The 22,854-nt window shown below is 55.5% G+C and overlaps 6 protein-coding genes across 6 annotated transcripts; 3 read left to right on the forward strand and 3 right to left on the reverse strand.

Annotated features, from left to right (window-relative positions):
- The first annotated feature begins 2,949 nt into the window (after nt 1-2,949).
- Nucleotides 2,950-4,703, forward strand: HER10_EVM0007928 (uncharacterized protein). The gene is made up of 3 exons (XM_035477467.1): nt 2,950-3,881; nt 3,961-4,196; nt 4,374-4,703. The coding sequence occupies exons 1-3, from the start codon at nt 3,432-3,434 to the stop codon at nt 4,459-4,461; spliced, it is 774 nt and encodes a 257-aa protein (XP_035326248.1). The 5' UTR covers nt 2,950-3,431; the 3' UTR covers nt 4,462-4,703.
- Nucleotides 4,704-4,757: 54 nt separating this feature from the next.
- On the reverse strand, nt 4,758-5,636 carry HER10_EVM0008475 (uncharacterized protein; the record flags this gene model as incomplete). Its single annotated transcript, XM_035477993.1, has 2 exons — nt 4,758-5,256; nt 5,350-5,636. 2 exons carry the CDS (start codon nt 5,634-5,636, stop codon nt 4,758-4,760), a joined length of 786 nt encoding a protein of 261 aa, XP_035326268.1.
- Nucleotides 5,637-6,651: 1,015 nt separating this feature from the next.
- Nucleotides 6,652-9,666, forward strand: HER10_EVM0002762 (fungal specific transcription factor; the record flags this gene model as incomplete). Its single annotated transcript, XM_035472458.1, has 8 exons — nt 6,652-6,714; nt 7,179-7,249; nt 7,363-7,783; nt 7,860-7,941; nt 7,996-8,472; nt 8,533-8,845; nt 8,906-9,222; nt 9,335-9,666. The coding sequence occupies 8 exons, from the start codon at nt 6,652-6,654 to the stop codon at nt 9,664-9,666; spliced, it is 2,076 nt and encodes a 691-aa protein (XP_035326097.1).
- Nucleotides 9,667-9,802: 136 nt separating this feature from the next.
- HER10_EVM0009381 (mitochondrial carrier protein) lies at nt 9,803-11,083 on the reverse strand (the record flags this gene model as incomplete). Its single annotated transcript, XM_035478870.1, has 3 exons — nt 9,803-9,901; nt 9,967-10,782; nt 11,012-11,083. 3 exons carry the CDS (start codon nt 11,081-11,083, stop codon nt 9,803-9,805), a joined length of 987 nt encoding a protein of 328 aa, XP_035326293.1.
- Nucleotides 11,084-16,483: 5,400 nt separating this feature from the next.
- HER10_EVM0002214 (amidohydrolase) lies at nt 16,484-17,854 on the reverse strand (the record flags this gene model as incomplete). The annotated part of the gene is made up of 2 exons (XM_035471935.1): nt 16,484-17,068; nt 17,099-17,854. 2 exons carry the CDS (start codon nt 17,852-17,854, stop codon nt 16,484-16,486), a joined length of 1,341 nt encoding a protein of 446 aa, XP_035326083.1.
- Nucleotides 17,855-19,079: 1,225 nt separating this feature from the next.
- HER10_EVM0000355 (uncharacterized protein) lies at nt 19,080-21,672 on the forward strand. The gene is made up of 3 exons (XM_035470140.1): nt 19,080-19,874; nt 20,019-20,441; nt 20,510-21,672. Exons 1-3 carry the CDS (start codon nt 19,808-19,810, stop codon nt 21,589-21,591), a joined length of 1,572 nt encoding a protein of 523 aa, XP_035326016.1. The 5' UTR covers nt 19,080-19,807; the 3' UTR covers nt 21,592-21,672.
- Nucleotides 21,673-22,854: the final 1,182 nt, after the last annotated feature.

Consider the following 22,854-nt stretch of genomic DNA (forward strand, 5'->3'; position numbering starts at 1 on the left):
AAGTGAAAAGTGAAAAAGGGCTTGCGCTGCCCCTCCACAGAAATGCCAAGCCGCCAATCTGGCCGACTCGGCCGCGACGATTACTGCGTGCGTGCGTGCGTGCGTGCCCAGCATTGGTATTTCCATTTGTTCCATCGCCCTTTTCACATCCCCTTGCGTGGGACGAGCAGCCTTGGCCGAAGCACCGCCAATGCTCTGGGCAAGGCAAACGACGTAGCGCTGCGTACCCGGTAGTATGCGATCCCGATGAGGGCGGTTTTGGTACCGGGAAGACACCAAGGCAGGCCGCCCGCGCCATTGATGAAAGTGTCAAGGTCTATGCATGACTGATTGTGGTTCGGTCAAGAAGAAGCCCAGCCGTGGCATCAAATAGTATACCTGCATAGCAAAACACCAAGACTACACGGTACCGCTCGAGAGTTCGAGACCGCTTTCACGCTTTCAAGGTTCGTCGGAGCTACTGGGCACCGTCGTACGGGCCCAGCCGCAGATCGCTCTCAGTATTGGACATTTGGTCGTTCTAGTCCTTGAACGACGTTGACGGTCGAGCAACCGACGACGATCCCCCGGAGCATCACCTGGAGAAGAGCTGAGTCACTGTGTCTTACTCGTGGGGTATCGCAGACTATGAAAATGATCAGGTGAGCGCGCCCGCGGGCATGGCGGTGGAAGTTTATCGAGATGATCCTCAATCTCATACCACCTTCTGGGGGATTGGCTTCAAGCTCGTCATTTTCCTGGCGTGGCCTGCTTGCCGTGCCGTGCCAAGCGGTCAAGAAGATCAGCGCTGGCACGGGCAAAGGCGACATTGAAGTCTGAATGAGGCGAACTGGTCTGAGTGAGTGAGTGAATGAGGAATCAGACTCAGTGAGTGAAAGTGAGTTGACCTGAGTCGCGGTTTGCCGTGATGGCTTGGCATGCCAAGACAGTCATCCCTCACGTTTCCTTGGTGTCTGGGTCGTGCACAGTCACTGTTGGCCGGCGCGATAGATCATTGAGCCAACCTTTTCAGCAGCAATTCGGGGCAACTTTGCCAGGTTACGGGAAAGGAAATGAGGGATTGCGTGGATGCCCAGTGCCAATCATCCTCCCCAAACCCCCCCTGAATTGAACCCTGGAAATCTAGACGAGAGTTTCTGGGGAACCTTTGCTCTTTGCTTTTTTGTTGATTTCATCTTTTTACTTTTCTCGACTTGGCAGCGACTTGGTATCGATAGATAGAAACTCAACTGCGTGATGGTTGCTTTTCGTCAACTTCTTTACTTTGGCATTTCACAACCCCCCGCTATCTTGCCATTCCAGGAATGAAGATGAGAAGCGGGAAAGACACAGCGATGAGCCTTTCGGTCTCGGTCTCACTTTTGACAGCTCAGTCTCGAACGCCCGCGTCTTTTGAGTGAACCGTTGCTGCAAACAGGCGAAAAAGCAAATGTCTCGGTACTCGTACGCGCTGAGATGGAGTAAAGCTGCACGACGGTTGCAGGGCGCATTGTCCATCGATGACGGCCAACACACATGGGACGAGATGGATGCTTGTTGTGTGTCACTGTCCTTCTTCCAAGGGCCCAGGGCCGTTTGCGCCGCCAAAAGTGCCCGCCCAGAACCCTGATGATCCTTTCTGTACCACCAAACCCTTGCGATCCATGACTAAACGCCAATCTCCCACATCACGAAGTGACGAAGTCTTGATGTTTCTTGAGACTTTCTTCCCGCGCTGCCCAGGAGCTTGGTGGAGGACAGGAGACTTTTATGGCAATTGGCACGGCGGGATGGGAAATTGGACCGGTCACGGCCGCTGCTGAGGTATGCCGAGGCGGACAGGCGCGCCAAAAGGCATGGCGAAATCTCACCACTCGACTGCCACCTTATCACTGTACGACAAGTCAGACTATCGCGTCCGAGACAAGAATTCCCAAGTCTCTTGGCAGCGAGAGCTCTCTCTGCCTGCAGTGCTCAGCAGCACCAGACTGGATAACTTGGGGGCCTGTGCTGCTGTGCTCCCGAATTACGGAATACTGATAACCTCAACTACCAAGACACCACAAGACCTATAGCGCCGGCTCAGCGAGCTGCCCAGGAGGCTAGGTGGCTAGGCCAGCGCATGTCACTCCTTCACCGTTGCCTCTCGGCGCCTGCGGACCTAAGAGTCTTGGGGGGCCCTAGCTAGAGTCTGCCCTGCCAGTCTGAGAGTTCTGTTTGGTAGGAGAGCGGCAGGCCGCAGCCTTCTTGGCGGGTTTGGCTGTAACATCTCCCAAGAGCACAACAGCCCCCCTTATCCCGATCATTATAACCGAACAAACAGCCTGTGGCAGGCTGACAGGCGCTGCTGCTTCGTCCCAGGACCCAAGGTGCCCGCCCCCAAGGCGCTCCAACATCTGGCTCGCCGCTCTGTTCTGCTGGCAGTGTCTTGGCAAAGTTCCCCTTCGCTGCCACGGCTGTGCGTGCCAAGGGATGGAACTGGACGAAGTGAATCTCAAGCTGGGACACGCCCCTCCAAGGCCTCCCCCCCAAGCTCCAAGGAACAGTCGCCCAGGGGCCAAGACCGCCAAGACAACATCATCGTGAAATGTGAATGGGTAATTCTCCCCCCCCTACGAGCCTAGGCGGGCCAAGACGGCCTCTGTGGCCAATTCTGGAGTCAGTGAGCTGATAGCGCGACTTGGCGAGCAGCACATTTGAGACCACTCCAGTCTCTCACAGAGTACAGAGTGCCAGAATGCCAAGACTCTCATGTGTGCTTGGGTGTGTGTATTTTTCGTACAGGAGTAAATTCTAATTCTCCTTGTTCCTCTCTGCTTCTGCTGCTGCCCAGGCCGAATGCCCAGGCCTTTCGCCAGGCCACACAGCACCTTTTTCTTTTCTGCTGGCCCCCATTTCCCTTCCTCCTTGAAGTCTTGACTCTTTATTTCCGCGCCCTCCTGTTTTGAGTTTTTCTCGGTCTTTTCTTGGGAGAGGGTCAGGCGCAATTAGAGCATCTCGGCGGTCTCTGGGCTTTTTTCCCTCTCATATCCTTCCTTAACTCTTCTCACACACCCACGCCCTTGCAAAGACTAAAAGGGTCGCTGAAGCCCGCCCGTACATATTCCGGCGTGTGAGCTCTTTTCGGTATCCGGTTCTTCAGCCTTTTCGCCTTTCCTTCCGTGTCCACTCGGAGCCTTTTCCAGACGTCCATCCAGCCGCTCACTCACACACAACTCACTCACTCACTCTTGACCCCATAAAAGTCCACTCATGCCTGCGCCAACACGCTGTCGCATGTGGTGTTGATTCTGCGCTTGGAGGTCCACACATATTGAAGAAGACATCAAAAGACGACTTATCAGCAACATCGACGACGAGATTAGAGACGGAGTAAAAGAAAGGGATTAGAGGGAAAGGGGAAAACCTACAGAGCCATCCATCCGCCAACACCGACACACAGTTCGCCCATCATGTCACTCCAAAACGGCGCCTACACACACCAAGGCTACTCAGCGCCGCCCTACAGCCAGGGATACAACCAACCGCCAGGAGGCCAAATGTACGCCAACGACGAGCAGGTCACGCAAGTATACTACTACAACAACGACGACGCCGCATCGATATCGTCGCGGAGCATCTCGCAACATCAACAGCAGTACTGGTACGGTCAGCAACCCGGCGGTGGCCGAAGTTGTCGATCCAGCGGCAGCGCCAAATCGCCCGAGAACGAGCGCTTCAACCGCAAGAGGAGGCGGTGCACGTACATGTACTACGTCCTTCGCCAGCTCGCCATCATCGTTCCCTTGGTCGTCATCTTTTTGAATATCAACATTTACTGCTCGCGGAGGGGCAAGTATCTGAATGATTCGACGAGTCCAGCGGATCCTATCTTTTACAGCTTGTGGTTGTCTGTACCGATTGTAAGTTAATGTTCTTGAAGCATGTGTAGACACCGTCAACACATGGAGATGTCGAATATAGTAGCTAACCATCTCACAGTCATGTATTCTTCTCATTTGGTCACTTATCACGGTCATCTGGCGCAAGAGGGACGCTTACCGGAGCGGCATCCCGAAGCATTTTCACTTTGGCATGGAGTTGTGTTTCACGCTGGGCACCACCATTTGCTGGATTCTGCTCGTTATCCAGATCGAGTCGAAGAAGTCCAACGGGTACTACGCGTATCCGTACATTCAGTACGAGGCCGCTCTGGCGTTTCTGCTGGGACTCATCATGTAAGTCGAGCCACCTTCATGCGAATTCTTCACTCTCACTTTCACACTCATTCCCCATCTCACTCCAACCCTCATTCTCACCCTAGCCTCATCTCATCTTCACTCTCACTTCACTTGCCCTACCGTCATTTCATTTCTTTTAATCATACCGTTCATTGATGCTAACCTCTCCACCAGGATGTCCGAGTTTGGTCTGCTTGCGCGAGCCTGGTTCGAATTCACCAACGACAGGACACGGCATGAAAGTGAGATGATGCAGGTGTAATGCATCAAAGCATCGTCCGGCGATTTGTTTTTTTTTTAAACGCTTTTGAGCGGTCTTTTTTTTGGCGAGGCGTTAAGAGCACCGGGACTGGATTACTGGATTTGCATTTCCGGGACAGGGTACAGAGGTACTGACATTGGGAGCCCATTGCATTTTTTTGCTTGAGAAAAACCACATGAAGAGATACCCACCAGCGAAAGAGAAGATACCATTAATTAAGAATTCCACAACCACTTTATCCACCGAATGCCCCGCTCTTCATCATGTTCATTATGCGACTTTAGAAACAAATATTTCTACTGGGTATTTATTGCTCGCGACCGCTTCTGCCCCTCCCTGTGTCGAAAATACTCACCCATGAACGGAGACAAGAGCGCAATCGTCAGCAGCACGGCCCCCAACAATCCCGTAATCGCGACAATGGCCAGCGGGCCGAGCTGTCCCATCTTCTCCGGCGGCTGCAAGACGAACGGCCCGTCCGTCGCCGCCGCATCGCCGGGCGTGGTCGTCGGGGACGCCCAGGGATAGATATTCCTCGACTCTGGCGCCGTGAACGCCCCGAGGCAGGAAGTGTAATCGCAGGCCTCGCTGATGGGTTTCCCGTCTCCGTAGTACGACGTTTCGTAATTGGCGAATCTCTTGGTGGATGCCACGGACTCGCGTACTTCCACGGAGTAGGTGATGCCGTAGGCGTAGATCGGAGACGGCGAGGTCTGGGCTGGGTCGGAGGCGAGGAAGCCGGCCGTCGTGGTGAGGATGCAGTTTGCTCCTCCCGTACATGACCAAGGCAGTGTGCTAGTAGGTGCGTTTTTTGCGTTAAAAAGAAAAATCGTGGATTATGCGTGCTTGAGTATCTCCATCCTTTGCAAAAGGGTGCGCCTCTCTTACCCTGGACAGCATATCACTTGGGAGTGGCTCGTCAGCCACCACTCGTATGTCAAGGTGGCCTTGCCTCCGTCGGTGACCGTCCGCTTCGATACATAGGGGTTGGCTATGTCCACGGCCGTACTGCAAGCCGGCGCGTAGCCAGAGGGACACCCGCCCCATGAAGTCGCGTAGAAATTGCAGTAGTAGTTCCAACTGATTGTCTCGCGGGGAATGAGGCATTCGCGGGCCGGAGTGGCTTGCCAGGGTGGAGAGCGCGTGGGAGACGAGGTTATCGTCGGGGTGGCCATTACGAGACTGTGATGCGTTTACAGGGGGCTCGAAACTGGATCAAGGGCTGGCGATGATGTGGTCTACGGTGGTTTCGTGCAGCGGTCGAAGGTATCCTTGGAAGATGACGATTGACTTCAGCTCATGTTTGATACCGGGCTGTGAGGTTTGTATTTATATAAAGCTCATGTTTTTTTCAGCCGAGTCTCGATCAAGAAGGAGAGAGGTCCGGAGACCCGTCCCGATTGAGGTCAAGTCTCTGCTGCAATCTTACGGCGCAGCAAGGGCTTGGCGTGCCCGGCTGTCTGGATCCAGCCTTTGCCATGTCTGCGAAGATGGGGGGCCTCACTTGGAGTGTTTGCGCATCTCACGGGACTTAGGGACTGGAGTGGAAAGTGGGAAATGTATTTAGAGGTTGAGAATGCGAGGAGGGCGCGTTGGAAGTTTCTTGGTATCTCGGTGTGTCGGTGAGCGGCATCTACACCTTGCAAGGTGGAGACAGTGAGACCGAGGCTCGGTGAAGAAGATCCACTCTTTCGTAGCGGGGCGATTATCGGAGAGACGTATCGGGGAAAGCCGCTGACCACGAGGAAGTAGTGGGCCCCATTCAACAAGGCTGAGGCTATCGATTGGCTAAAAGACTATCGCGGTGGATCCTGATTCGCTCATGGGACGTCTCAGGCGCGTCACAGTTGGCCTTAGGGCGGAAAATTAGCAGAGAAGGTGCTGAAGAGTGGGGCCCGGTCCCGCGATTCCCGACTTTCCCGACCCGGCCGAAGCGCCCCCCCAAGTCACCTTACGGTCCCGTCGCAGTCGAAATGGTCAATTGCAAGCGCACATATCCGTTGGGAACATCAAGCAGACCACAGTAGGTCCAGCCCGATTTCGCTATTCCCCCTTCTCCACAACAAGGGCCCAAAGTTCAACTTTCTTCCGTCCCGCATCAACTTCGGGGAGGGAACCACCTCAGACAGACCAGGCGCAAACAGCAGACCTTTGAGGGCAAGGCAGAAAATTAGCCCATGGAACATCGCCATGTCCTCCACGAGGGCCATCAAGAAGAGCGCCTTTTCGTGCGAACCATGTCGTCGTCGCAAGGTACGTTTGTTTCCGTTTTGTTTTCTTTGTGTTTCTGTACTCTTCTTGCGCGCTCTTTTGAGTCCTTTCTCTTATCCCCCACCTTGTCTGTCTCTCTTTCGGCGTGCCGCACCACCATCACCCCTCCGCCGTGGTGCGCCTCATTTCCCGCATTCCGCGCCACAACCCGTACCCCTGCCCACCACTCGGATCCGCGGAGGGTAGCGGAGGCTCAGGCAGTGTTTGATGATCCTGCCTGAGGTAATCAAGGCTTGGGGATACACTACACGGCCGGGGGTTAATCGACTCCCAAGAGGACGGGGTTGGGGGCGAATGGGTGTGGAACGGCGGCATCACGGCACGGAAGGGCGGGGGAAGAGCGAATCCGGGTGACGGACATCATGCACAACTTCCGGCACGGCGGCATCGCGAACGGATCCGAGTATGACGGCCTGAGTTGATGCTGACCCGGTGATTGACGGCAGGTAAAATGTGGCGGAGAGCAGCCGACGTGTAATCGGTGCGCTGCCCGCGCGGATGAGTGCGTCTATAAACTGTGAGTTTTCCGTTTTGCTCAGCCCCTGATCTCACCTGCAGCCTGAATCCCTCGTGTGCCCCCTATATCCCGGCGATTCTTGTGTAACATACTGACCATGTCGGACCAAAAAGTAACCCGACGTTGTCATACACGTCACGGCTGGAGCATCGCATAAAGGAACTAGAAGCACAGCTTGCCGCCGCGAGGGCTCATGCACCATCAGGAGCGGGAGCGGGAGCAGGACCCTCGGAACCCTCCCGGACATCATCGCCCAGCATCGGGCCGTCAGCGGGTCAGTCGCCCATGACGGATCCTCACCACTTTGAGTCGCAGGATGAAGAGTCTGTGAGCGAGAGCTTCAAGGGCCTCAAGGTCGATGACAAGGGCGCCATTACGTATCATGGCTCGACGAGCTTCTTCCAGCTGCCGAGTGATAGGCCGTCTGGCTCAAGGGACCAACAGTCGACATCTGATCAGGCCATGCAAAGGCGTGAGAGGCTCGTCGCTAACGCCTGGCAGCAGAGGGCGCTCGAGAACATGTCCGATATCCCGGTAAGCTTTTCCTCCTCAAACTTCGGTCAACTGCCCGCGGAAAAGTGGCGTGTGAGCTGATCTGGTCCTCGTCTAGGAACCGTTCCAATACCTGCTAAATGTCCACTGGTGCTGGATCCAACCTCTCTTCAACTTCATCTACAGACCTGCATTTACTCGTGAGGACACCCCTTTACTCTCCTCCTCGCATCCCTAAACTGACCATCTTCCAGGTGACATGCAGACATTAGGGCCGTACTACTCCCACACCCTCATGAACGCAGTCCTCTCCCACTCCATCCGCTGGGGCCGAAGCGACCCGGCCACAAAAGACAAGCTCGACGAGTTCTACGACGGCGGCGCCCTCTTCGGCAAGCACGCGCGCAGCATGGTCTTTGAGGAGCTCAGCCAGGGCGTCTGCTCCATCCCCACCGTCCAGACCCTCCTGCTCCTCAGCGCGCAGGAGTGCAGCGTCGGCAACAGCGCCCAGGCATGGACGTACAGCGGCCTCGCGTTCCGCATCATCGACCACCTCGGCATCTGCGTCGACGGGCAGCGGTACCCCGGTTCCGTGCAGCTCGCGGACGAGGACGTCGAGATCCGTCATCGGTTGTTCTGGAGTTGCTATTTCTGGGACAAGATGATTAGTCTGTACCTCGGGCGCTCGCCTTCGTTACAGCAGACGTCTGTGTCGCCACCGCAGATTATGTGTATGTTTTCTTCGTTGATACTTTCTGCACAAGGGAGTATGCTGACTGGCGAGATGATAGTTGACGACTCGGCCGAGAACGAGTCGTGGACGCCCTTTGGTGTCGTACCGGAAGGCGGGTGGAAGTATCCCCCCGCGGCGGCGCACTCCACCTCGTGCTTCATGCAAATGTGCCGCCTCTCGATAACCTTCAACGAGATCCTCGTCCACATGTACGACCCCGTGCGGCCCAACAGCCAGGCCGAGATGCAGGACTGTCTCGCCAAGCAAGAAGTCGCCCTGCGGCAGTGGTGGGATGAGCTCCCTCCGCACCTAAAGATCGAACCTACGGCCCTCCCGGCCCTGGCGCCGCCGTCGCACATCATCACGTTGAAGTACGTCCCGTCGTCTCCCTTTGGAAGTGAAAGATACTGACATCTGGACCCTGCCCTTAGCGTGCTTTACCGCACTTTCAAGATCCTCCTCTACCGTCCCATGCTATCTCAGCGAGGAAGGGTGGGCGATAACTTGCAGCCGGTGCAGCGGTACCTCGGCGAGTGCGTGACCTCGGCGACGGGAATCATCGCCATCTTCGACCTCTTCTGCCGCTCCTTCGGCATCAGCCACTGCGTGCTCTCCCTTTCGTATAGCGTGTACATTGCCGCGTCCATCTTCCTGCTCCAGGTGCAGTCCAGCGTCGAGGATACGCAAGCGCTGCGCAGGCTGGAGTACTGCGTCCGTATCCTGGCGTCCGTGAAGCGCATCAACCCAGGTGAGTCAAGACTTTGAAGTATCCCCTCAACCCCCTTCGACATATTCCAGTCGGAGGCGGGCAAGATGCAACGTTGAGCCCTGAACTCTGACTGACCACACCCCGCCCCTAGTCATCAGCAGCGCCCTCAACCTCATCACCCGCGAGCTCGTCGGCCTAGGCATCGACATCGGCGCCCTCGGCCTCCCCAAGACGGCCGCGACGCCGCCGATGGCCACATACGGCATCCCGCAGCAGAGCCGCAACGGCGCCGGCGCCGAGAACAACATGCCCCCGGCGTCCGTGCCGCCCGGCCCGGAGGCCACCAGCTCCCCAGAGCAGATTTACAACTTCCCCTTTGTCGACACCCTCGGCCCCGAGGCATTTGCCATTGATCCGCAGGTCTTCCAGACCATGTCTTCTATAGAACCGTTGAGCGTCAGAGTCGGCGCGATAGATGAATAGCACAAACAAAAATAAAGCAAGCAGAAAGCCAGTCTATTTATGCATCAGGAATCACTCACCAAGATTAAACGAACAAACGAAAAGAGCAAAAAGAAAGATCTCCGCCATCCATGTTTTCGCGACGGCCTGGCCTTCTTTACAGGCGCTGCAGGTCGCTTGCTTTGCGGTCTGCCTGCGCCGACTTCATCAGACGCACCACCTGATCATAGACCGTGAACGTGATGCCGCTCGAAAGCTGTACATACCCACATTAGCCAAATCCACTCTCACCGTCATCCCCAGCCATGGCATCAAACTTACAGTCAACCGGACCAACCTAGGCGACGTGCCCCTCCAAAACGCAAAAACCCCATCACTCTTCAGAATCCTCGCAGCGCAGTCCACCATACCGGTATACCGCGCCTCAGCACTCTGCACGCTCTGCATCCTCGTCTTGATGTTATCAATCGGCATCGACGCATACACCGTAAACACACCGCTGACCCCGCCCAGGACGAGGCTACTCCCGACGCCGCCCTCGAGCTGAGGCCACCGCGCCGCCACGCGCTCCTGGAGCATCGCAAAAGTCGTGAAGCGGACTGCGCTGTTGGTGCCTTGTTTGCAGAGCACGGGCGTGAGGCCGCTCCATAGGCCTCGGATGCCTTCTTCGCGGAGGAGGGTCCTGACGGCGCTGACGAGGCCGCGGCTTGCGAAGCGGCTGCCTGCGGACGAGGAAGAGGAAGAGGTGGCGGCGGCGTGGATCATTTTGGTCTTTACGGCTTCGCCTGGCGTCACGACGGCGATGGACTCTGCTACGCCGGCGCTGAGACCGCTTACGACGTTGATCCACGCCGCGCGGGGCTTCTTTCCCGGTCCTGATGCCGGGGATTCCGAGCCGGAGACGGCATCTAGTTTCGAGCGCGTCGTTTCGAAGGCGAGGAACCGGATGCCGGATTTCGCGGCGTTGGAGGCGGCGAGGGCTTGGACGCCGAAGTAGATGCCCCTCACGCCCGTGGTGCGGATCGTGTCGCGGATGATGGCGAGGGAGCTGGGCGGTGGGTTGGGGTTTGAGGTTGTTGCGTTGGTGGTGGATTTGAAGTGTAGTTGGCGGCGTGTTTTTACGTATTCGGCTGGGTACTACATTGTGCCGAGAGATTTGGTGTTAGACTCTTTTCTGTATCCTTGTTCATCTCATGTACGCGTGACCGCTCAAGTGTGCCCAACATGTTTGTACGTTTGTGTATGAGGTGAGAGTAAGTGAGTGTGAGTGAGAGTGAGCATGTAAGTGAGAATGTGAGTGCGTCGACGCAACATGTGTTCTATGTTTAGTCCTCGGGGAACATGGATGATGAGACCTTCCACTCACAGTAACCAGCGTTTCTGAAACCCCCGCAACACCACCCGCCACGATCTTGGTCAATACGCCAGACTGCTCCATTGTGTGGGCAATGATCTGATCTGATCTGATCTAGTCTGGTTCAGAGCTAGACCTTCCCTCAACACCGAAGCAAAGAGACCTCGGTGAATGTCGCCAATCTCGTTCGCGTTTGGCGTCTCGTGTTCGTCGTCACTCGTCGCTCCATTGTCCCTCCTAGCCCGGAATGCCGTCATGATATAACGAGCAATGACAACTGATCGGACCCTCTTTCGCTTCTCCCCCATCGTAAACCGGTCCCCATCGGCCCATTTCCTGCGCGCGATACCCCATTCTTTCCCCCGGAGGCCCGGAGAGTGACCGGTTGGAAAAAGTGGTTGAGGAAGCTGCACGGTCACCCGGGCCCTGAACGATGGGCGATGAGAGGGGGCTCCACTCGGACATGTTCCGAGCTGGGTCGGTTTTTGAGGTGGCCGGAGGGAGGGAGCTCAGAGCGGTTTACCGTTTTCACGTGGGGGTGTTTATCTCGTCTCTCATCTGGTTGTGACGGCGATGCTTTTTTGGAATTGGTGTCTGAGCATCTCGGGCATCGTCCGGGTTGAGCTAAGGTGAGACGGGTAGAGTCGACGTCTTGGAATCTTGTTTTCTTGGTGGTCTTATCGATGGTGTATGGATAAGCAGGATGGCTAGCAGACAGTATCCGTGGAGATGGGTGTCGATGGGTCACTTTTCCGTGAACACTTCTTCTCTTGAGAGGGTGATTCTTTAGAGCACCTGGCGAACTGGGGTCAGGAACTGGAGTCGGGAGGGCTGTGTAAGCTGGGCCCGGCTCGGCGCGTCCTCCGCCACGTCGACATGATCACCGGCGTTTGATCATCGGTGCGGTTAGGCTCGGCGGGTTTGGACGGGGGTTTGACCGTGACGAGGGCGGTGATCTGATGATACGCATACAGATCTGCCCCTCATTCTGCTTGACGAAGGTTCTCAAGGTTCGCAAGTGCTTCTCGGTCAACTTCCGAGCTGTGTGACGATGAGTGATCGCGTACAGAGGTCCCTATGATGCCGGACTGCAGTTCAAAGTTTCTCGAGGGGTGTGTGAGTACAGAGGAGTGAGTGAGCAAGCGAGCGAGCGGAGGAAGTGGGATGGGGAGGGAGGGAAATGGTTATGGATGGGTTCTGGATTTCCGTTCATGGGAAAATCTGGGGGGACTAGCGCGTATATGCAAGATGCGTCCGGAGGTTACATGGGGTCAGCCAGCTTGTGAACCGAGCAGCCTAGGGACCAAGGGAAGAGATTTGACATGTGGCATTCGCGGCATGGCGGTATGGGATGTTGGATTCATTAGGCGAGCGTGTGTCGTTCGGGGTATCATCAGAGCCGGAGGGCCGAAGTGCCGGGGTCCTAGGCGCAGATACCGGTGTGTCCTTTTCTCTCGCACCTGTTTCTCATCTTTCGTGCTCACTTACCCATACCTTCAGCTGTAAGTCGTGATTCCATTTTTAGGATACTCTGACGCGTTTGGACCTGGATAGTGAGGGTGAATAGAGAACCAGTCGTACCGAAACTGTGGTGCGGTGTTCTCTGGATGAATGGATCAGACGGTTCCCATAACCCGTACGAATAAACGGCCAGGGTCCGAGGTTGAATAAGTCGGAACGACGTTCCGACGTTGTGGGCGTTTGATACTCCATAGAGAGGGGGGTTTTACGGGACATTTACCGAGGGTGTTGTTTCGGGGTCCCGGCTGGTTTGAACATATGGGAGATGCGTGAGCGACTTTGCCAAGTTTCGTGGGCTGCGATGACAGGATAAAAATGGAAATGGTTTTTTCTTGCCTCTAATGCTCAGTTTGGTTAAGATTCGTCCAGGGCTAGTGAGAAACAAGATTTTGCGCACGGGGCCAGGGGGGACGACGCTTTACGGGTAGTTCCATGGTAGAGAAGAGAAAAGGGCCCGAAGAGCAGCAGATTTTCAGGAAATGCTCGCTGTTAGTCTCGCTGTAAAGTCCAAAGGCCGAGTGTATCGTAACTTTGCACGAGGTTGGACGGTGAGTGACGAGTCTAGAAAGAGGACCGCAAAAGTGGACTCTCTTCTGCGCAACTTCTTTTCTTTCTGGCCGAGACGCCCGTGGGCGGATGGGATTATGGAGATTTGGATGTGCGCGCCATGTGTCGATACTCCATGGTGCATGGTGGATACCTCCGGTTTACCGGCAACGCCAACGGGGGATGGCCGAGGTTGTTATCGCGGACGTGGACCGAGAGACTAAGGGTATTCGTGCGGATAGAAGAGACGGAGGAAAGCTTGTTCTCTGGGGAGTTCATGTCGGTGATGGTCCGGGGCCAGGATGGCTGGAAGTTTACCGAGGGGACGGTGAGGCCGGCGCTTGATGTTGTGATGGGCTGTCTGTCTTACCGTTGTAAACTACGACGTTGAATGACTCTTGGAACTGACTGCATTGAAGCACGCAACTGAGAAGTCGCTAGCGATGGCCACTATTGTCATAGTTCAACTTCAGGCTCCGTTATGTCAGCTTGAAAAAGCCCCTTTGGCTCAGTGGTAGAGCGTCGCACTCGTACTTCGGCACTTCATGCGAAGGTCCACGGTTCAATCCCGTGAGGGGGCATTTCCTTTTGCCAATCGCGCAAATAATGCAGAGAGAAATGGGCAAGCGATAGAAATCTTCGATTTTTGAGTTGTCAACATTAAGGAAGGTGTTCTGAGTTAAAGATCAAGCTTTAAGCTGCTCACGGTAGGTACTCTATTGTCACGTCTGTGGGTACAACCTTATCCGAGAATCGCCAATGACAACCATTTAGAGACACAGACCAGGCAAAAACGCATACTGCTAACAACTCGTCTCTTTTGGTTGCTTTGCAAAGCTTAGTATATACTTATCATATGTATTGATAACTGTCAATAAGTTGTCTAGAGCCGTTAGTAACTTGTAGGCTTGGTTGGCTGTATGTATCACAGAGGCCACACACTGAGTGAGGCCAAGCCTCTCAGACAACGATGGCAATGAATTCTCTACAGCCCTGCCTGATAATGTGATCAGCTGTGCCCACGTGCAGTCCCAGCCCGCACTTGCATATGGCCTCTCGGCGATGGGCGGCTGCAAGTCCTGGGGTACAATGTATCAGCGATTCGTTCTTGCCTCGGATGGAGGGGATCTGCAAGAGGGTTGTGGGGAGGAGGGGGGACATCTTATGGGGGCCCTGGTCGAATCGTTGTGGGACACGGGGAGGAGGGGTATCTAGTAATTTTCAAAAAAGGTGTAAGATGGGCAGAAGGGTGAAAGTTCAACCGCAAAGGTAGGGTACGAGTATAGGACTTGAAGTCAAGGAAGAATATTTCTCTTGTGCTATTTTCGCGCTGTATCAATAGGCATGATGGAGTCCTCGATAGGAGTCTTTCGTCGCTATCTCTAGGTTCGAGTGTGAAACGATTCCGTCCCCGCAAAGCTCATACTTTCTCAGGGGATCATGTTGAGGGTTTTGAAGACACACGAGTCAAAACGGCCAAGAGCAAGCCTTTTCCCCGTCCCCCGGCTGGGGATCGGTCTATCAAGATAGGGTGTGTTGCATTTGTATCCTACATAGAGATTATATTTACCCGATCTGTCTCAGCAAAATAAACACTAGTTCGCCTCTTCACAAGAGTTTACAAGAGGACGGAGCACGCAAAATCCTTGTCAGACAACCTGCGGAAGTTGACCGTTGGTGGCGAGCCAAGTTTGTTGAAAGCTGGGGGACGTTACAGTAGGATTCGTTATACATACTAAAATTGGTACATATCCGGCAATTTTGACCGGCTGCTTGGGAAATCCGGGGTTCTTGTTTTCTTGAGAGTCCCCCATGGGCATTGTGTGGGGTTGGAAGAGGACGGTTTTCTTTATCCGTATTTTTCCTTTATCTTTGTACGAATCTACATAATTGTTTTGAGATGATCAGTGCTATGAGATTGCTATGAGAGTCTTGGATATCTTAGAGCACACGAGCAACATTTCTCCTCAACCGAGTTCGGTTTCGCACCAAGTAAGAAGCCGTCAATGAAGGTGCGATCAAGCTAGCTTATCTCGAATGCGACTGATGACATTACCCCCATCCTACATGTCCACTGCGAGCCGTGCTATCCGCAGCTACAAGTCCTCGGTCTGAATCATCCCGCCCAGATATCGCAAAACAGCTCACGTCGGTCACCCACCGTGACAACCTCTACTCAGTGATACATATCCGTAGTTCTGCTGGCCCATGGCCCATGATAAGACCTTGCCACGAGAGAAAAGACGTGCTTTCACGAAGGACCACTGGCAAAAGTTCCAGCCACCATGCCCTTTCCACCTCTAGTAAGCTGGAGAATCGGACTTGTACCAGAATCGGTCCCACGTCCGCGAGTGGAGCCGCCCCCGGCCCTACCACAGTCGTCACCGACCCAGAACCCCTCCAGGACGGGCTGTTTCGTTGACCTTGCAGTCCGAGAGATGCGTTCCGCCGAAGTGGCGTTGTGTTTCGCCGGCGGTGACGGCAAGCGGGCATGCAGTGTCAAACCCCGGTTTATGAAAGTAGGTGCAAAGGCCGCCAGTTGCTGAGATGCGAGAATTGCATATCGAGATTTGTCAACCGACGACCTGGACACTTTGAAACGTGCGTGGGATTGTCGATCTCGCGGTCTTCTGCTAGGAAACACAAGTACCTTAGATGGACATATCACCAGATTGCCAAATTCTCGAAGACGCTGCATTTTTGAGATTCTTTGGCTCATTGTCTCCCCTTTGACCTTCAACGCCGTATTTCAGAATTGGGGATGCGGCCCCACTAGCCCCGCGGCCGAGAGGAGCGGGCACAACACCGAACTATCGGGCCGTCTCTTTCCAAGTTCAGGGTTTGGAGGTGCTGCCAAGTAGCCTCATGTTGTCATTTCGTTCTTAGAAACTGGGGCTACTGGTGGTGAACTGTCGAGCTAGCCCTCCGACCTCTGTGATATGGGTAGGGTCAGTTCCCTCGTTGCCTCAGCGTTTAGTTAGTTCAAGGTATCTTACACAGGCGCTGCTACAGATAGACTTGCAGGGATAGAGAGGGAGTTACGGGAGTGTGAATCAAGTAGCCAACGGAAAACCTCATCCTAGAGTTGCGGCGTTTTCCGTGTTAGTTAGTCTGTTGTAGTCGCGGACTTACACCGAACATGGAGCTTCAACAACCACACCGTAAATCACCATATCACCAGATCATGCGGATTATGTGACAGGGCAAAAAGTTGATTTTGGCCAAGGCCATCATTACAAAGTATCCTATTTCTTCATGGTCATAAAATCGTGTCGCGTCGGAAGCCGACGTAATTGTTGCTCTGCAGTGAACCGCTCAGAAAGCCACGCAACTCATGCAACAACGCTATGCTAGTAAAAGAAAATGCAGGCTCCTCCAACGTGTAAGCCGAGCAAAACATATCGCTTATGTGATGCATCATCTGTTGTGACGGGCATTCCATAGATCCTCCGCGTTGCCTCTGAATAACCTGTCAACCAGAACATCGTCCTTCCCGCACCAATCGAGCACCGTCTCCATCCAGGGTCGGATGTCCAGCCCCTCGAACCGGGTATGCGGCCAGTCCGTCGCAAAGATAACTCTGTCCTTGCCTCGCAGGTGAAGCACCTCTCGCGCAATGGGCTCCAGATCGCTATGATCGGCCTTGGAACTCAGCCGGTACGGCGCCGATAATTTTACGTAAGTGTTTCCGGCTCGGAGCAGCTTGGCCAGGGACTTGAAGCCCTTCATGTCGTACGGATTATATGATGGCATGTCCTTGATATTGGGATGGCCGAGGTGATCGATACAAACTCTCACGCCGAGATTCGGGACGATAGGCTCGAGCAGATCGATCATGGACATGGGCATGTACACCTGTATCACCCAGTCCAAAGGCTTGCAGTCGTGGGCATATCGCCGCAGTAACGAGTCGAGCTCCGTTGCGTTGAGCGATTTGCCCACCGAGGAGAGGTTGATCCGAACGCCTCTTACACCGAGCCTGTGCCACTCTGCCAGGGTGCTCTGAGACAGGCTACCTGGCTCGAAAGCCACCACCGCCCTGCCGCGGCGGGGGCCGAGGGCACGAAGAGCGTCGAGGAGGCAGGTGTTGTCGTTGCCGTAGATGGATGGCTGTACGAGGACGATATTGTCGATGCCGACGGAGGACTCGAAGGCGAGGGCGCGGTCGAGGCGGTGCGTTTTGGGGCAGTAGACTGCGTCCTTTGCCAAGGGGTAGGCGGCCGGGTCGACGACGTGCATGTGTGAGTCCCACGCTCCACGGGGGATCCGCTCGGGGAGAGTCAGCCTCCGCCGTGCGGGAGTGGTGCTGGCGGCGACGACTCTGGATATTAACTTGTCGTCGTTGTGCCGTGTAGTTGGTGCCATGATGGGCTGGAGGAGGGCCATGATGGATTTGATGTGATGGAGGAGAGTGGAACGGGCCTGGAGGATGGGCTTGGTTTGTAGCATGGTGAGGGCGACCCTATGTGTAAGAGATGAGAAGGCCCGGGTGGAGGCGAAGAGGTGAGAGAGGCTGCTGATATTGCGGGCGTTGCTGCTACTGCTGATGAGGAGTTGATGAGACTCCAGAGGACCAGGGGTGGTTGAGGGCTGAGAATGGTATGGAAGGGATGAATCCTTCTCCTCGCGTGAACAAACTGACGACGGGACCGACGACACGGGGTTTCTGTCATCCGCAACTGTTACCACGATGGGGAGCGGCAACGGCATAGGAGGAGGAGTAGCAGCAGCAGCAACAGGTGTGCGATGACGGCGGCGGTGCGCCTGCACATATGGACGTCGGCCCATTGCGCTTGGTGAGATTCCGCCGAAGGCCCGGCACGTCGTTGTGTGGATCATTGAGTTGCAGCATCCTCAGGAAGATGGCCGGCCGTATAATAGAAAGAGGAGATGTGGTTCTCCAGTCCGCGCCCGCCTCCGTTCTCCAGCAGGAGGAGCATGCAAGAGATAGCAAGTAGTAGGAACGATAGTGGAGATTGTTGACCCGTAGCTGGAGAGAGTTTGAGGGAAGAGGAGACCGGACTGGGAAAACAGAAAGAGAACAAGAAAAGATGGCAGGCCTTTGCTGTGTGGTGTTTTTTGGTGGTTGAGTTTTTGGTGGTGCGTTGGGCTCGGAGGATGACCGATACCACAAGGTAGCGCAGATGCGGCTTTGCGTGATGGGGTGTAGTTGCGGACGGGACGGCGATGTGCGCGGTGTCTTTTCCTACTACGGCCTTTCCCGTAGATGTCACCGTGTAACTCCAAACTGCCTTTACGCATACATTATTTCACCTATTTTCAGCACACACATGCAGCCATGGAACCTGACCGACAGACGGCCATGCAGCGGTGTCAAGTCACAAAGTGGAGGGATGATTGGCCTCCAAGCCCTCGGGTTATTGGACAGCGGCGCCTTAAACTTACCACGGACGTGGAGAGAGAAAGCCTGCAGAGCCTACGGATACTCGCCGTGGCTAGGTGCCCTTGGTCGTGCTAGGTAGTGGAAGAGAGAGCAAGCGAGCAAGCAAACCAGCAGCGTGGCAGCGTCACTTTGCTCGCTGTTCGCCACGAGTCAGGGCGCGGACCACCGACGTACGGCTGCGAGGGCCGTCGGAAGTTGACCGAGAGTTGCGAGAGACTCTGACAGAGAGTGCCGGTAGCAGAGAGAGATCAGCGGTAGGCTACTGGCAAGAGAGAGATGTGATGGACGAGTGGCCTGGAACCCGGCCGGAAGCCCCCCGGGAATACCGTCTCGACGCCAATGTACAGAGTAGGCTAAGTCATGTAGCTCTACTGCGAACATGACGTTGGGGAGTACATTGGTCCCTTGCCTTAGCCCAAGTCCGGCACTTGTACGGCGCAGCGGGAGGGAAGGGATTGGACTCTTGGAGACTCTAGCAGACTCTTGGAGGAGACTTCAGCAGAAAGTCTGAGAGTTTGGGAACTGGATGAACGCAACTCCCGGCCGATTGTGGAGTGACATTACTAAGATTGTTGCCCCCCTCCATCATCTGTAGTCTCTCCTCCAGGCTCTTCTTTCACCCTTCGCCGGCCTCCCACTCCTGCGACCTTTTTCGTTCGGTCAACGTCCGATGTGCTTCTGCGAAGAGGTCTGAAGTTCTACCGAGTACTGAACCCATACCGTTCACCCCCACTCTCTTTGCTGCACGAGATCTCCTCTCGCGTCTCCTTTCCTTGCGCCGCGCGATCGCCCGCCGAACGAAATCGTGGGGTTCGAGACCAGTTGAACCAGGGCAACACACCAGGGGCCCATCCAAAAATCCGGAGAACGTCGAGAGAGGGTTACCCGTTGGGCCATTTTCTCATCGAAAGGGAGGCCCTGGCCACGCAGCCGTCTTTTACCCCGTGGGATAGGATCGAGTTTACCCCCTCACCCACACCCCGCGTTTTCTTGTCTTGGAGCAAACGACGACGGTTTTCCGTCACACGGGAACGAGCTTCGAGGGCGCAAAGTGTCTACGAAAGGAGCGAACCCGAGAAAACACATAAGTGAGGCGAGGGATCGGAGGGGGAAGTGGTGCGAGCTCGTCCCGTCTGAGATTGCGTGTCGGAAAATAGGGGGCAAAAAATTACGACTGGAACGAAAGAGACTGAAAATTCTTCTTTTTTTTGCATTTCAAAACCGCATACACTCTTTTCTTGGTTTGCGCCTGCAACCAAAACCTCTCGTTCCAAATCCGTCCCCAAACCCCTTTCGATATCGACGCAAAGAAAGGGCGTCGCAGGGGGTCTTTAAAGATGGTCCAATTCAACACGTATTATCTCCTTACCATCATCGTTATCTCGTGCGGGTCTATTCCCAAGGGTAAGTAATCAGTTCCCGTTAGATCTTGCGGTCAACATCCGTCCGACCTTGACAGGCGATCCGTCCCTTTTTTTTACTCCACCGTCCACACACACCAAAAATCAACACCAAAACCCACGGTGCGCTGACTAGCTCCCCACGTAGGCTACGATGAAGGCGGGTTCAGCGCGTCAACGGGCCTGGCGTCCTTCAAGGAGGATTTCGGCCTCGTCTCGAGCCTCTGGAAGGGCAACGAGTCCGGTTTGGCTGACCGCAAGGCCAACATCTCGTCCTTTGGTGTCCTAGGCGCCGCCTTCGGTTCCATCATTGCGCTCGCCGTAAATGACCGCCTCGGACGACTGAGGGCATGGCAGCTCTTCATCGCCGTCTGGATGACGGGCTGCCTGATGCAGGTCTTCTCGTCCGGCATCCTGGGGTTGATGCTATTCGCCCGGATATGGGGCGGACTCGGCGCCGGAGGACTTACGGTCGTTGCGCCGCTATACCTCTCCGAGATTGCGCCCGCGAGGTCGCGCGGTATGGTCGTCAGTATATACATGGTCGTGTTACTGTCATTCCTCACCATTGGTAAGGCTACCCCTGGGAACACATTCTGCGGTCCCGTCGACGCGATGTACTGATCTCCCGTGATCCAGGCTTCTTCATCAACTACGCAGCGAACGCGACCCTAGCTGCGACGAGGCTGCAGTACCGCCTCGTCATCGCCATCCCCCTCATCCCCGTAGGCTTGGCCTTCATCGCCTCCTTCTTCCTCGACGACACCCCGCGCTGGCTCGCCTCCCGAGACCGCGGCGACGAAGCGCTCGCCGTGCTCGCGAAGCTCCGGCACGCCGACCCGAGCGACCAAGCCCTCGCCCACGAATACGACGAGATCCACGAACAGATTCGCACACGGCAGCAGATTCTCGCCGACTCCTCCACCTGGGCCATCATCAAGGACATTGCCACGATCCCCACCTACCGCACGCGCTTCCTCCTCGGCGCCGTCATGCAGACTGTCGCGCAATGGTCCGGCGGAAATGGCATCACGTACTACATCCCCGAGATCTTCCGGTACGCCGGTGTTGTTGGAGATAACACCTCTCTCATCACTAGTGGCGCATACGGCGCTGTCAAGCTTGTGTTCACAATGGTCTTCACGTGGGGTCTCGTTGACGTCTTCGGTCGTCGCCGGTGTTTCATTACGGGTTTGTTCCTGCAGTGCATCACGCACGTATACATGGCCATCTACATGGCCATCTGGATCGACGGCACGAACAAGCCGGCCTCCGACGCCGCCATCGCCTCCGTCTTTGTCTACGCTGTCGGCTGGTCCATCGGCTTGTGCACGGTACAATACCTATACGGTACAGAAATCTACCCGACCCGCATCCGCAGCGTCTGCTATGCCAGTAACATGGCCCTGCACTGGTTCTTCCAGTTCGCCGTGGTGCGCGTCACGCCCAACATGTTCGTCAGCCTCGATGTATGGGGCGCGTACGTCTTCTGGGCGGTCGTCTGTGGCGTCGGTCTTGTGGTCCTCGGCCTGTGGGCGCCGGAGACGAAGGGCATCCCCATGGAGAGGATGGAAGAGCTGTTCAGCGGTCGGTGGTGGATGGGATGGAGGGCGAGTGTGGATTTGGATTCGAGCGAGACGAAGCCTTTCGGCAGAGGGGACTCATCGGGCAAGGAATCAAAAGAAGCCCCTTTTGCGCATGACCGGAAGACGGACGTCTGAGTTGGGGCCGGGATGCTTTCTGAGTTCATATTTATGAGTCTGTATGTTTCTTTTAATGATCACCAGATACCAATTGTACAAATTCATTTTCACTGTTCAAACTGGTTGTCACTTTGTTGGGTCCTCGTCGGTTGGTGCTGATTCTCTGCCCGCCGAACTTCCCGGCCGAATGTCCGGAGCCGAAATCGGCAAATGTGGGACCATCTCGGCCGATAGGTAAGCCCGCCAAGACGGGAAGGTGAGAAGACGATTGTCACCTGAAGGATCGGGACCCCTCACAGGGCAACGTCTTCGCGAACGCGTGCTCTTCGTCATCATCGTCATCAGCACATTTCGTTTCACTTCTTCTCCCCAACTATAAATCACTCAATGCGTCTTCCTGGAGGTGTCTGTGCCTGACTGCGTCCGTCACAACGAAAGCGACCATGGAGAAGAGACAGCTCGCAGAGACCCAGACGCGGCCGGCACCCCCGCCCCCATCTCGGAAGCCGGGACTACGTCAACGGCTCATGTTCGCCGGTGTTCTCTTGGCTGTCGGTTTGTTCAACATTCACCTCACAAGAAAACTCCGTCTAGACCAGGACCACAGAGGGATCCTCGTGCCAAACCCGATCCCAGTACAAGAATCCCCGTTTGGTCGGTTCCCTCTGCCCAAGGATCCTTTCAAGCTCATCCCTTGTACCAATGCTACCGTTCCGCCGGTCCTCGATGACGCTCATCCTGAGGAGACGTGGGCGAGCACCTTTGACCCAGACCCGTCCAATTGGAGCTGGGGAAACAAGACCGTCTCCGTTGATGGCGACGATAGTGACCCCTTCTCCGGCCGAGGCATCTACCTCTGCGGGTATCTGGAGGTGCCACTAGATTACACCAACAAGTCAGACGACAGGATCGTCCGACTCGCAATCATCAAATACCAGGTCTCGGGCCTAGCTCGCGTAGGCGAACCCGACAACGGCACCAGAAATCCACCTCCCGGCGGCAGAAGCGAGCGCACCCTCGTCATCGAACCCGGTGGCCCAGGTGGCAGCGGAACCTCGTACGGCTGGAGAGTCGCGGAGCAGGTTACCAAGCGCTTCAGCGACGGCAAATTCGACGTGCTGGGCTGGGACCCGCGAGGCGTCAACATCACCCGCCCCTCCATCTCCTGCTTCCCCTACGACGTCGACAGAGACCGCTGGTCCATTCTGACGGGCCAGTACATCGAGGTCTCCGCCGACCCGAAGCGCCAGCTGCAGATCGCCGACGCGATGAACGACGCCA

Source organism: Colletotrichum scovillei (genome assembly GCF_011075155.1).
Source record: "Colletotrichum scovillei strain TJNH1 chromosome Unknown Contig00012, whole genome shotgun sequence".
NCBI lineage: Eukaryota > Fungi > Ascomycota > Sordariomycetes > Glomerellales > Glomerellaceae > Colletotrichum > Colletotrichum scovillei.

Coding starts and splice junctions, on each gene's coding strand:
- HER10_EVM0000355 (XM_035470140.1), top strand. CDS start 19,808: ATGGTCCAATTCAACACGTATTATCTCCTTACCATCATCGTTATCTCG. Junction 19,875..20,018: donor GTGCGGGTCTATTCCCAAGG/GTAAGTAATCAG, acceptor CTCCCCACGTAG/GCTACGATGAAGGCGGGTTC. Junction 20,442..20,509: donor ACTGTCATTCCTCACCATTG/GTAAGGCTACCC, acceptor CCCGTGATCCAG/GCTTCTTCATCAACTACGCA.
- HER10_EVM0007928 (XM_035477467.1), top strand. CDS start 3,432: ATGTCACTCCAAAACGGCGCCTACACACACCAAGGCTACTCAGCGCCG. Junction 3,882..3,960: donor TGTGGTTGTCTGTACCGATT/GTAAGTTAATGT, acceptor ACCATCTCACAG/TCATGTATTCTTCTCATTTG. Junction 4,197..4,373: donor TTTCTGCTGGGACTCATCAT/GTAAGTCGAGCC, acceptor CCTCTCCACCAG/GATGTCCGAGTTTGGTCTGC.